The sequence below is a fragment of the Amia ocellicauda genome, chromosome 5 (assembly GCF_036373705.1).
Source record: "Amia ocellicauda isolate fAmiCal2 chromosome 5, fAmiCal2.hap1, whole genome shotgun sequence".
Classification (NCBI taxonomy): domain Eukaryota; kingdom Metazoa; phylum Chordata; class Actinopteri; order Amiiformes; family Amiidae; genus Amia; species Amia ocellicauda.
The window spans coordinates 1,339,264-1,353,150 of record NC_089854.1 but is presented as its reverse complement, the minus strand read 5'-3'; the positions used below and the strand labels follow the sequence as shown (position 1 = coordinate 1,353,150).

Below are 13,887 nucleotides of genomic sequence, written 5' to 3'. Positions count from 1 at the left end.
TGAAACAAATACATGATGGTAGATTTAAGGTACATTCTAATTAATAAAGCTGCAATTATATAAACAACAATCATATCACAACCCATATAACACAAAAATACCAATAGGCTAGGGCAGAACACAAATGTGTCAAAAACAAATGTATCCAAACACACGCTCCCCTGCGTCTTGTACCGCTAATACTGCAGCTGTGAAACAGTTCATTCCAACGACTCACTGCGCATGCGCCCCCGCGCTGTTGTGGATGGGCCTGGTTTACACACCGTGTGTCTCCCTGGTGTCTCTCAAGTGTTTAAGTTCAGCTGACGAGTTTCTTCACGGTCTCTCCCGCGAACAAAAGACAAGGAAGACAAAGAAGCGATTTTCCACAAACGCTTGAGGTAATTAAGGCACTTCCATTCCGTATTAAAAGCCATATTTGTGTTCTATTTTTTCACAAGACCTGTCGCTTGACGGGGACCTAAATGTTTGATTTCAATATTTTCTTCAGATGACAACAACAAAAAACTAGTTTCCGACAAGAAATGCGCCCTGTTCATCTTGATCGCGTCTGTACAGCACAGACAGCGGCGACTCACCGACCGCGCGGATTGACACGCTCATGCGCAGTGAGGCGAGGGGCCGACGCTGAAGTGCTTCTTCCGAGCTCATTAAAACCTGCAAAGCGCATGCGTGACTGGCCATGTTGGCTGTATCTCTGTACAGTAGTTATTGCCCGACTTCACTACCGTATGAGTGATGGCTTGCCAGTGACTGGCTTGTTTACTTCCTGTTATTAACATCCGCCTTAGTACGTTATCCACCAAACGTACAATAACATGCGGTTTATAACGTGTGAAATGTACAAGCACTGTTTTGTTTTATTTACTTAGTTTTACTGTTTCCTAAGAGGGCCACACTGGTTCATAATGTTGAGCCGCTGCTGGCCTTATATCTTTATGATTATAATTAATTAATTAATTAATTAAACAAACAGCTGGCTGTGTTGTACTCAAACCCTAGCTAAACCAGGATGAGGTTTTTGGAGTGAGATAATTTTGCCTAAACTAAGCAAAAAAGGGCAGTTTCAGATGACCAATATTTTGCAAAATAGTTATAAAAAAACAAATATAATTCTCAAGCCATTGGTAGATACTTATTCTGAAATAATGCTAACTTTTTCTAAAACATGTGTGATTTTGTTGGAGTCACTAATTATGTGGCGTGATATCCTTATTAATTAAATGTACTGCCTTATTAAAATTGGAAAGATCCATTAAAAAGACATCGCCTACCTATTTGGCTATATGGCCAAGCGTAAACTCTTCTGCAGTTTCGGATACATTCATTCTCTTACGTGGGCCCTGATCTCAGCTGAGACACATCCATGCATCTCGCATTCCCCTGCACCGTGCCGCCTCTAGCGCCCTCTGCTGTTCATTTAGTGGAACAACTGCACAATCTATAAAATCGTAAATCATTATGACGTAACATGGCATGAAAAACATCTTCCGAGGGGTTGGTGAAACCCACAGGACCAAGCCACTCATTATTTCACAGTGGGCTCAGAGAGAGAAACTCAGGGTCAGAGACGATTAATGCTTCGAGTCTGTTTTACATCAAGAGAAAAACATTTATTGAATCCAGTAAATATAAAAGAGGAGTACAGGAAATGCAAAATAAAGTAAGCCATGATGGACTATTTCTTAATATATATATATATATATATATATATATATATATATATATATATATATATATATATATATATATTGTTTTCAAAACATTATGGTCCATATTTATTTTTCTTTGAACAAAACTGAAACAACCAAGACTAGTTCCATCCCATCGTCATTTCTCCCCACCTTTACCCTCAGCCCCCTGGCGCAAAATAATAAAATAAATATAAAAGTATTACAAGCTACATGATATTCAGGCTAAGGTGATAAAGAAAGAAACATTTGGTTTTGTCCTTCACTCATGTCAGAGGCGCTGTATATCTCGTTTCGGGCCACTGTACCGGTACTGCTCATCCCCAGACTCAGCGCAGCCCCATCCGCCCGCTGTGATGTGGGTCAGAGGACGGGCCTTCAGGGTGCTCGGCCACCGGCACTGCAGCGGGGAATCGTCCGCCAACACCACCACAATAAACGTACAGCGGCAAGATGATGATAATAACAATAATAACAATAATAATAGCAAAACCACTTGCGTCCGAGTCTGGAATCACCCAACTGATTAACGAAGAGCTTCATTATCAATGACCCTGGTCCCCCCACCAGAACAATCGGAGTGGTTGATCCCCAAAGCAGATCGGGTGGAAAAGGTGACCCAGACTCTCACCCGACTGTAAAGCAGACATCTCTCCGGCTTTTCACTTCCACTCGTTTTGTATCGGGCGGGTTCGTTTTTGTTGGGAGAGGCAGAGCAGGTCATAAGCATCGCCACCTGCTCAACAGGAGATCAAGACTATACACATGTCCATCAGTGTCCTGTCTCTGGGGGGGGGCTGTGAGAATCCGTCACAGTGGTCCTGATGCCTATCCCTCCCACACTGTAGTGTACAATCCACAGGTCAGCAGCAGGAAAGAGAGAGGGAGGCAGAGGAAAGAGAAGGAGAGGGAGGAAGAGGAGGAGGAGGGGGGGGGGGAGGGAGGTGTGCAGCCGCTCCTTCACTGCAGCAGCTCCTCCCAGGAGATGGGCTTAGAGAAGACCTCCCTCTCCAGCCACAGGTCGTAGTTCATGTGGAAGTCCTCGGGCAGCTCCACGCGCTGGCCCAGCACGCTCTGCAGGCAGTTGTCCACGGGCAGGAAGTCGGGGTTGGCTGGGCTCTTGTCGTAGCGGCGGCTGTTGAAGCGCTCGATGTTGGCCCGCAGCGCGCACTCCTCCGCCTGGAAGTCCCAGGGCCGCGCGTCCAGGTCTGCTGAGGGGGGAACACGGCACGGTCAGCACAAGAACCCGGGGAAGACATTCATTGACACACAGCCTGAGTCTGTCTGTCTCTGTCTCTGTCTCTGTCCCTGTCCCGCTTTCCCTCCATCCCCTCACCGTTGCCGTAGGCCCAGTCGTCGTTGAGGCGGTGGCGGACCTTCTGGTAGATGGCTGACATGGTCTTCATGTTGCTCTTCCTCCACTGGCGGCCCAGGTACTTGGTCTGCACCTTGAGGAGCTTCAGCACATACAGCTGCATCATGGCCTGCTTGACCTTCAGCGCGCGCTTCAGGATGGGGGCGGACTTGAACACCACCAGCATCTGGGAAACAGGCCGAGACCTTAGAGAAGGGAGAGTGGGAACGAGAGAGAGGGAGAGATAGAGCAGTGTGTAGCGGGGGCTCACCATGGTGCGCGAGTGCTTCCACTTGGTCAGCTTGTTGAGGATCCGCAGCAGGTTGATGCAGGAGAAGAGGTTCCTCCAGCAGAACTGGTTGTTGTCCCCAGCCTCCTGCCGGCACAGAGCACAGACGGTCAAGCACACAGAGTTATCACCGTTATCACCAGGCGACTCTAAAGCGTGACAGAGCGGAGATCAGTCACGGCCACACCGGCAGTCTGTTGGAGGGGTTCTCTTACCAGGCTCTCAGCTGTCAGCTCGGGCAGCTCGTGCACCACGCAGTGAGGGAAGTCCAGCACCGAGATACTGGGGAGACAGAGACACAGCGTTAGAGGTCAGGCAGGGCTGGGCCGGACCAGGGCCCTCCTCCTTCACACAGGCAGCCTGCCACCGGGTTTCTCCCTCAACCGTCTGGGCTGAAAGCACATGGGACTGAACCCGGCTCACCTGTTCTTGGCGGTGATGTAGGACATGATGTTCTGGTTGAAGAATTTCAGAATCAGAGGGATGCAGTTGGCAAAGACCAGGTGCTGAGCCATGTACTCGAACTGCCAGAGAGGGAGAGAGAAATACATAAAGAGTGTGAGTGAGTGTGAGGTTACATCTTAGGCCTCAGCTCCAGTTACAGATGAACCTTCAACGCAGAGAGGCAGGGAGGGGCCGGTCGTACCTGGTAGACGTGGTTGAGTTTGAAGTGCTTGAGCAGCAGCAGTAGGATGGCGGAGATGGCCTTCACAATGATCTCCTTGTGCCGGTTCACATCCACGCCCAGCTTCATGCTCTGCAACACTGTCGTCCTGCAGACACACAACACAACCCATGGAGGACAACAATGTCGAGACAGACGGGCCAGCGACGACAAGCGGACGACAACAACCACAGGCGGGGCTCCACTCACGGCATCTCCTCTGGCAGGACGTCCGCCAGGATGTTGATGGAGTCGGTCTTGGCCTTGGAGGTGGGAGCCGCTGCCAGGAGGATTTTCAGCAGAGCGATCTGAGGGGGAGGAGGAGGAGAGAGGCAAGGAGGAGGAAGAGGCAGAGAGATCCGTTAGCTGAGAATGACAAGAGGACGGGGGGGGGGGGGGCAGTTCATTCAGTCGGTTGGAAGGGTCCAATGCTTCAAGCTGTCGGGGGCCAGGGGAGACTCACCATGTACTGCGGCAGGCTGGGGAGGATGCCCTGATAGAGGAGCTCGATGGGGTTCAACTCCACCTCCTCTTCCCCCTGTAGAGAGAGAGAGGGAGAGAGACAGGTCACTACTGGATCAGGCCTGAAATGGACGTATCTATGTGCTCACAGCGGCGGTGACTCGAGGGGGGCTGCAGTGCGGTGGTGGCCCCTCGTGCCAGAGTGACCCTCTCACCCCCGACAGCGGCGTCTTCTGGTACTCCTCCTCCTTGCTGATCTGAATTTCAGCCACGGACACGTACTTGTGCTGTGGGAGCGAGGAAACGAGAGCGACAGTCAGGCCTGCGAAGCGCTGAAACATGCACTTTGCGTGGAGGTGGGGGAGAGACGGACCAGGGGAAGACTTAACCCTCCCCACCCCCACCCCCACCCCGCCCGAGAGGAGCAGCTGTGTTGTGCAAGGCGTCCATCGTGGGGGGGTCGGTACCTGCTTCAGGGTCCGGATGCTCTCGTGGATCGGCCTGGGCAGCCCCACCACGGTGTCGGTGTCACTGCAACACAAAGCGCAGCCCGTTACACGAGCACTGGCTCCGCCCCTCGACAGCACCACCCTGCTTCTGCCCAGCTTGGGGGGTAGCTGCCGACACTATGCATGCCAACTCCTCTGCTGCTGTTGTGATTCACTCTCGTTTTTCATGATTGCAAACATTTGCAATTACTTATGCCTGCAGTTACTTATGAAATAAAACATGAAAAAGGATGAAACTCCAGCTGCCAAGTCAACAGGATGTGGAGTAAGCAGCTCCTCGTGAGCCTCATCTGGCTCAGATAAATGGCACAGGAAACTCTGAGGTTTGGGTTGTGTTGGCCGGACAGCGCAGCCTCTCCCACAGTGACGAGGCTGAAGACCTGCTGATGAAAGCTGGCACACAAAACACACGGCACTTCACTGCGCAACAGATAATGCAAAACACCTTCGACACATGGGGGAACAACACCTGAAACAGCTACTTACTTCCCTAAGGTGTAGCCAATGAACTTGCTGCGGCTTGACTCCAGGAAGTTCTCGATGTCCTTTTCCCTGCGATGAGAGGAAGACAGTCAGTCGATCACACAAGCCGGAGACCCGAGTTGGGGGCGTCAGCTGTGTGACTGGGGACCAGGGGGTCAGTGCCTGTACTCGACGGCCCATACGGGGCGCTCCTGCTCTGATGTCTGTTTCTGGGCTGTTTGTGTCCGTTTGTCTCCTAGGTCTTCGAGTTCAATCTTTCACAGTTGTGTATGTGGCTGCACAGAGGGACGCAGCGGAGTGTGGGATGAACGCAGCGCACGCTCCTACAGGTCAGAGCACCGCAGTGACAGTGCCGTATCGGGGTCGCTCACCTGACTTTGGGCGCCCAGGGCAGGCCCTTGGGGAAGGACACCCTCTCGGACGGGGGGTGGGGGATGGGTGGGGGCATGACCTCGTCTCGCTCCAGGGGGAAGGGCTCGGGCTCCAGGCTGTTGTCGTTGTCGTCGTTATCGTCCTCTTCCTCACGGGGGTCGTCCGTTTTGTAGGGGTCCTTCTCGTTGAAGGCGTCCAGGTTGTCCTGCTTGATCAGGGCCTGGGGGAGGGGGGGGAGGTTAATGCTCTAGGGTCACAATGCCCATTGTAATGTACATTTTAATGGTTGTGGCCCCAGGGGATCATGGGAGCCCCATGCCTCCGGTACCTTGTGCTCACGCCGCGCCCGCTTCTGCTGCTGCTCGATGAGGTCGGAGGCCGAGGCGGGGGGGGAGGCAGCGCGCATGTTGCGGATGACACGGATGCTGTCCTCGGGCAGGGGGGGCAGGCCCAGCTCCTCACGCTTCTGAACCTTGATGTGCTGGAGCTGCTCGAAGCCGCCCAGCGTGAACTGCAGCCACGGAGAGAGAGAGGGGGTGCGTTACAGAGAGAGACAGAGAGACAGACACCCAGTCACACAGACGCAGATGCAGACACGCACCAGGATGCTCTTCCACAGCAGCAGCAGCACCTTCTTCATGGGGAAGTGGGGGGCGTGGCCGCTGCAGAACTTGGTCACCATCCCGAACAGCATGACGGAGATCGGCTCGTTGTTGTAGAGCGGAGAGCCTGGAAGCACAACGAGGATGAGCAGCCTGCCGAGAGAGAGAGGCCCACGGACCTGCTGTCCCAGGTGATCAGGGTCACACCGGGCGCCCTGCCCAAGTGCAGCCCATTCCCACCCCCCAGCGCCGGCCCCCCCACTCACCCAGCTCCATCTTGAAGGTCTCGCGGGCCGCTCTCCACTCAGGCAGATCGGCCTCGTCCTCCTGCTGGATCGTCTCCACCATCAGGTACATGATGTTGAGCAGCACCCTTACCAGAGAGAGGAGAGGACAATGCAGGATGAGACCGGAGTGGAGAGGACAGGGCAGCATGGGACTTACAGACAGACAGCTAACACGCACACGCACACAGTCTACAAACACACATGCACACACAGGCCGGTGCTCACCTGAGGTCCGTGCTGTCTGCCAGGGAGATGGCCGGCTTCCTCACCGCACTGCTGCAGGCAGCGCTGTTGCTGGGGGGGGCAGAGGGGACACGGCTCAGGAACAACACACTCAGCACAACGCACTCCCACCCCACAGCGCTGTGACCTGCACTCAGAGCCACGACCTGCAGCCTGGTCTTTAAAGGATCTCGCTCGCAGCTGACCACGAAGGATGTCAGACAGGGGCAGCGGCCAGTGATGCCAAGGACACAGCCGGGGTAAATCGGTCACAGTCCCAGTACAGGACAACGGCCAGAGTTTTGGTGCTATATCTATATATTTTAATTTGAAATGTAAAGGTTTCTTGGTGCACAATAGCTTTCCAGTTGGGCCAGAGGGTAAACCAAGGAAACAGAGTCAAGGATCCGACCGTTTTCACCGCAATACAGCTGCTTCTCTCATTATTCACCACTTCTTAAAATACAGCCAAACCCCGCTCTGTGCTGCTCCATTTCTGTTTCTGTTTCACATTAAACGTTCAGACAAAAACAAAGAACGACACCTGCGGCACAACACCCCCCCACCCCCGAGAAAGACACCAGAGCTATGAGTATCTGAATGCCGTCTGTCTCTGAAGAGGCCGGTCAGATCTGTGCGAGTCCCGCGTGGCACTGTGCCCGGGCATCACGGCAGCACACACCCCCCCCTCGCATCCACAAAGCCGGTGGTGGGGGGGGGTCGTTTCCATGACAGCAGCCGTCAGCAGAGCGTTTAAACACGAGGCCTTAGAAACCGCAGCTGCACCGGAGAGAAGCGCCGCTGGAAGCGATTAAGTCTGGAAAACTGGCCAGGCCAGACACGATGAGATATACATAAGAATATGAGAGAGGGAGGAGGAGACGGGGAGGGAGAGGGGGAGCGGTGCATGCCTGCGGATGCTCAGACAGACATGGACCGTTTTCCTCAAAGAGGGAGACAAAGCAAAGACACAAGCGAGCCACCCCCTCCTTACTCGATCTCCATGTTGAGCAGCTCCACCAGGGCGGAGAAGGTGCCCACGTCCAGCAGCAGGAAGACGTTGTAGCGCATCCAGTGCTGCACCTCCGCCTCCAAGCTGCACTCCCCGAACGTGCCTGCGGTGGGGGGGGGCAGAGCAGTGAGACGACAGCCACGCCGAGCGAACAGCGAGGAGAGACGGGCAGGACGGCCCACCTACCCTGCGTCATGTACAGGATGGCTCTGGCCACCTTGAGTCTCTTCTCCCGGGCCGTCACCTCCAGCCCGTCCAGCAGACGCATGGCGTGGGCCCGGTGCTGCGCCGCGTCCAGCTCAGTCCACTTCTTATCAGCCACTGAGGGGGGAGAGGGGGGCGGTCAGCAGGGGAAAAAGACCTTCACTGGACACAGACAATCACAGAGACAAATACACACACAGACACACAGACAAAGACACACACACAGACAGACACAGACACAGAGACAAACACACACACACACAGGATGCGTCTCTCACTCCACTTCCTGCTCCTGAGTAAATAGATCAAGGGACAGTTGTCACTTTCCTGCAGTGGGACACTAGACTACGCTGCCCCCTGGTGTTCAAATCAGACAAGTGCTTTGAGAGGGAGAGCTCTAGCAGCAGCATCCGTATTCATCAGCGGCGCGAGCCCCCATACCGTGAGTCCTGAAGTCTTCAGTGAAGCACTTCCTGTTGAGGAGGAACTCGGGCCCCTCTGTGTAGCTGTACAGCTCTGCAACGGACAAAGAGCAGAGGGGTCTCCTGACTGAGCAGCTAAACAGTACCGGTCATTCGGAACAAAGCAGATTCAAATATCTATCTATATACAGCTCTGGAAAAAATTAAGAGACCACTGCAAGTTCAGAAATCAATGTTAAGTGGTCTCAAATTTTTCCAGAGCTGTAAAACATATTGTATTAAACAGTAAGTACAGTACTGGCAGGATCTTTAAAGGGTGTACTGATGTCCAAAGGAATAAAAGGTACCAAAGCAAATCTGCCAAAATACACATAAACAAAATAAAGGACCAAGTTCACATTAACCCTTTCAATTTACTGAAGCTGGCCGGCACCTTCTACACAAACACTGATATTAAACAAGAACTTGGATTAAGAAAGTAACTCTTTTAACGCCCCCACGGTTTAGCAGCGATGGCAGTTGACACATCCGACCCACCTGAGAGCTCCGCGGCCCACTTGTCCGTGTCGGCATATTCAAACTCCAGGTCCGGAGACTCTGAGAAACCCTGCAAGAAAACACAGGAGTGTGACAACTCTGGATGGATTCACAGCATGCCTGTCCACCGCAGGGCCGGGGGCAGATCAAGGCTTTACATTGCGGTCCCCTTTGTCAATTCAAGTCCAAATTCCTGCAGAGCCTATTCTGTCAACGACACAAATAATTGGAAAGGGTCTGGAAAGGGTCTGAAAAGGGGAAATGGGATGGAAAGAGTGGAATTGACCCCAACCCGGGTACACAAGCATAAGACTAAAAGCACACATGTATGCATGACCATGGCCTCCCATCCCGTTTCTCTTGCACGAGTTTAAGGACAGGGCGAAGGGGCTGGTCTATTCCAGTTTACACACCCCTCATAGCTGTAACATAAAACAAAACTCAAAAGAGACGTCCAACATACAAAACATAACTAGATTATTGTTATTATTATTTTTAAATGATTATGTTCACTGACAGCAGTGTGAGGGTCTATCCATCTAAACTGTACTTATATATATATGTCCAGCACCCACATCTGATTATATATCATGTGTAAGGGACATCTTAGTATCAATAGCATTTGACTTCCAACGCAATGCAAGATGTGCACTGATGGGCAGAAAGTCACTGAGCCCCTCTGCCCTGTGTTATATGACGGCTCCCGGTGACTGAGCCGGTGTCTGTCGGTGCATTAAACCTACCCACTTGAAACACAGTCACTCAGTACAATATATAACTTCAAGGCCAATGCCACTGTATAGAGCAACACACTGTACATCTGAGCAACACACTGTATAGAGCAACACACTGTACAGAGCAACACACTGTACATTAGAGCAACACACTGTGCAGAGCAACACACTGTACATCAAGAACAACACACTGTGCAGAGCAACACACTGTACATCAGAGCAACACACTGTGCAGAGCAACACACTGTACATCAAGAACAACACACTGTACAGAGCAACACACTGTACATCAGAGCAACACACTGTGCATCAAGAACAACACACTGTACAGAGCAACACACTGTACAGAGTAACACACTGTACATCAGAGCAACACACTGCACAGAGCAACACACTGCTCCGTCAAAGCCACACACTGTACAGAGCAACACACTGTACATCAGAGCAACACACTGTGCAGAGCAACACACTGTACATCAAGAACAACACACTGTACATCAGAGCAACACACTGTACAGAGCAACACACTGTACATCAGAGCAACACACTGTGCATCAGAGCAACACACTGCTCCGTCAAAGCCACACACTGTACAGTGTACAGTGTACAGTCAGAGCAACACTGCACAGAGCAACACACTGCACAGAGCAACACACTGTACATCAGAGCAACACACTGTGCATCAGAGCAACACACTGTGCATCAGAGCAACACACTGTGCAGAGCAACACACTGTGCATCAGAGCAACACACTGCACAGAGCAACACACTGTACATCAGAGCAACACACTGTGCATCAGAGCAACACACTGTGCAGAGCAACACACTGTACAGAGCAACACACTGCTCCGTCAAAGCCACACACTGTACAGTGTACAGTGTACAGTCAGAGCAACACACTGTACATCAGAGCAACACACTGCTCCGTCAAAGCCACACACTGTACAGTGTACAGTGTACAGTCAGAGCAACACACTGTACATCAGAGCAACACACTGTGCAGAGCAACACACTGTACAGAGCAACACACTGTACAGAGCAACACACTGTGCAGAGCAACACACTGTACATCAGAGCAACACACTGCACAGAGCAACACACTGTGCAGAGCAACACACTGTACATCAGAGCAACACACTGTGCAGAGCAACACACTGTGCAGAGCAACACACTACATCAGAGCAACACACTGTACAGAGCAACACACTGTACAGAGCAACACACTGTACATCAGAGCAACACACTGTGCAGAGCAACACACTGTACAGAGCAACACACTGTACAGAGCAACACACTGTGCAGAGCAACACACTGTACATCAGAGCAACACACTGCACAGAGCAACACACTGTGCAGAGCAACACACTGTGCAGAGCAACACACTGTACATCAAGAACAACACACTGCACAGAGCAACACACTGTGCAGAGCAACACACTGTACATCAGAGCAACACACTGTGCAGAGCAACACACTGTGCAGAGCAACACACTACATCAGAGCAACACACTGTACAGAGCAACACACTGTACAGAGCAACACACTGTACATCAGAGCAACACACTGTACAGAACAACACACTGTACAGAACAACACACTGCACAGAGCAACACACTGCACATCAGAGCAACACACTGTGCAGAGCAACACACTGTGCAGAGCAACACACTGTACATCAAGAACAACACACTGTACAGAGCAACACACTGTGCATCAGAGCAACACACTGCATCAGAGCAACACACTGTGCATCAGAGCAACACACTGCACAGAGCAACACACTGCACAGAGCAACACACTGCTCCGTCAAAGCCACACACTGTGCAGAGCAACACACTGTACATCAAGAACAACACACTGCATCAGAGCAACACACTGTGCATCAGAGCCACACACTGCATCAGAGCAACACTACATTTAGAGTAACACAGTGATCAGCACCAGTAAGAAAATACAAGCATCTTCCACTCTTCTTGCTCAGTGATTTTATGATGTATTTATTTCCCTGTCCGGGCATTGAAGACAAAACCAGTGAAAGCGCAGCCGGCTGGCGGGTCTCGTCCTGCCCGGCACTGGTGCCCATCTCATCACACACCGGCCCGCACAGGCCGCCGCTGAGCGCATCAGCCCCGCACCCCGCCGACCAGCGCCGCTCACCTCCGAGTCCTTGCGCTGGTTGCGGATGAACTCGCCGCGGCCCTTGCTGGGTAACATGGCTCTCTGCTTGTTGTTGATCTGCACTCCGCCTCCGCCGCCCCCGGAGTCCATCTTCCCGGCCGCCGCTACTCCCGCACCCCGGCGCGCACTCTCGCGAGACTAGGCCTCCGCCCGCGGAGAGGAGACAGCAGGGCCGGTACTCTCGCGAGAGTTGGGGACCGGAACACGGATATGGGGGAGAGGGGCCTGTGGACGCTTCTTGCGTAACGTAAGTGTGTACGTCAGTGTAGAGTTACGCAAATTCAGTGTTTTGCTCTGTACTGTATGTAGACATATAATAGATCGAAAACACACATACACGAATTAATAAATGTACTGGGATATATGGATTTAATGTATGTATTATTTCCTTATTCATTTATTTCTATCAATGACTGTCTTATATAACTACCCGTCTATACGCTTGACTGTGCTCTGCTTATGCAGTTATAGCTGCAAAATGAAGATTATGACCTACACCGATCAGCCATAACATTATGACCACCTGCCTAATATTGTGTAGGTCCCCCTTTTGCCATCAAAACAGCCCTGACCCGTCGAGGCATGGACTCCACTAGACCTCTGAAGGTGTGCTGTGGTATCTGGCACCAAGACGTTAGCAGCAGATCCTTTAAGTCCTGTAAGTTGCGAGGTGGGGCCTCCATGGATTGGATTTGTTTGTCCAGCACATCCCACAGATGTGGGGAATTTGGAGGCCAAGTCAACACCTTGAACTCATGATTCATCAGACCAGGCCACCTTCCTCCATCGCTCCGTGGTCCAGTTCTGATGCTCACGTGCCCATTGTAGGCGCTTTCGGCAGTGGACAGGGGTCAGCATTGTCACCCTGACTGGTCTGCGGCTACGCAGCCCCATACGCAACAAACTGCGATGCACTGTGTTCTGACACATTTCTATCAGAACCAGCATGAACTTTTTCAGCAATTTGAGCTACAGTAGCTCGTCTGTGGATCGGACCACACGGGCCAGCCTTCGCTCCCCACATGCATCAATGAGCCTTGGCCGCCCATGACCCTGTCGCCGGTTCACCGCTTTTCCTTCCTTGGACACTTTTGATAGGTACTGACCACTGCAGACCGGGAACACCCCACAAGAGCTGCAGTTTTGGAGATGCTCTGACCCAGTTGTCTAGCCATCACAATGTGGTCCTTGTTAAAGTCGCTCAGATCCTTATGCTGCCCATTTTTCCTGCTTCTAACACATCATCTTTGAGGACAAAATGTTCACTTGCTGCCTAATATATCCCACCCACTGACAGTTGCCATGATAACGAGATGATCAGTGTTATTCACTTCACCTGTCAGTGGTCATGTTATGGCTGATCAGTGTATATTCATTACTGTATTTATTGCAATCAGTTACTTTTTAGTATTAATACTCAGAATGACCCGGAGGTGGCCGCTGATTGAGCTGCAGTTTAAAGTATTCAGACCTTTCTAAGGTGTTCCACTCTGTGAAATTGTAAAATCATGCACACTCTTTCAAACTTATATTTTTCAAAACTTTACTGCTTAAACTGAAGCCTCTTAAGTGTAAGATAAGTTACAGTAAATGTCAGCAAAAACTGCATACGTATTCAGACCCATCAATATTTGGTGGCACCATCTGTTTCTTGATGCTTGACTAGACTGAGCTCAGAGTTGTTTTTTGTAGAATGAATTATCTCACCTAATATCGGTATTTGTCTGTTTTTATTCCAGCCCACAGCTGCAAAATCTGATCTAGGACCAATCAGGCCTTTTCCTGTTCAATACCTCCTCTTATCGAGCACATCCAGCTCCTGCTCTGTAATCATGTTCTTTAAAGTTTTCAGATTTTAATTTCCT

At 51.4% G+C, this 13,887-nt stretch overlaps 1 protein-coding gene across 2 annotated transcripts; it reads right to left on the bottom strand.

Annotated features, from left to right (window-relative positions):
• Positions 1 to 1,587: 1,587 nt before the first annotated feature.
• strip1 (striatin interacting protein 1) lies at positions 1,588 to 12,159 on the bottom strand. 2 transcript variants are annotated; one of them, XM_066703124.1, is made up of 21 exons: positions 12,002 to 12,159; positions 9,111 to 9,180; positions 8,593 to 8,667; positions 8,134 to 8,268; positions 7,930 to 8,050; positions 6,939 to 7,007; positions 6,693 to 6,799; positions 6,426 to 6,553; positions 6,153 to 6,335; positions 5,824 to 6,044; positions 5,456 to 5,521; positions 4,928 to 4,991; positions 4,676 to 4,747; positions 4,462 to 4,536; positions 4,209 to 4,306; positions 3,981 to 4,107; positions 3,758 to 3,858; positions 3,550 to 3,616; positions 3,317 to 3,421; positions 3,028 to 3,232; positions 1,588 to 2,902 (listed from the first exon to the last, which is right to left on the bottom strand). In XM_066703124.1, the coding sequence occupies exons 1-21, from the start codon at positions 12,110 to 12,112 to the stop codon at positions 2,652 to 2,654; spliced, it is 2,451 nt and encodes an 816-aa protein (XP_066559221.1). In that variant the 5' UTR covers positions 12,113 to 12,159; the 3' UTR covers positions 1,588 to 2,651. The 2 variants fall into 2 exon arrangements, with proteins under 2 accessions (XP_066559221.1, XP_066559224.1); XM_066703127.1 differs by having other exon boundaries at positions 1,588 to 2,899.
• Between the last annotated feature and the right edge of the window lie 1,728 nt (positions 12,160 to 13,887).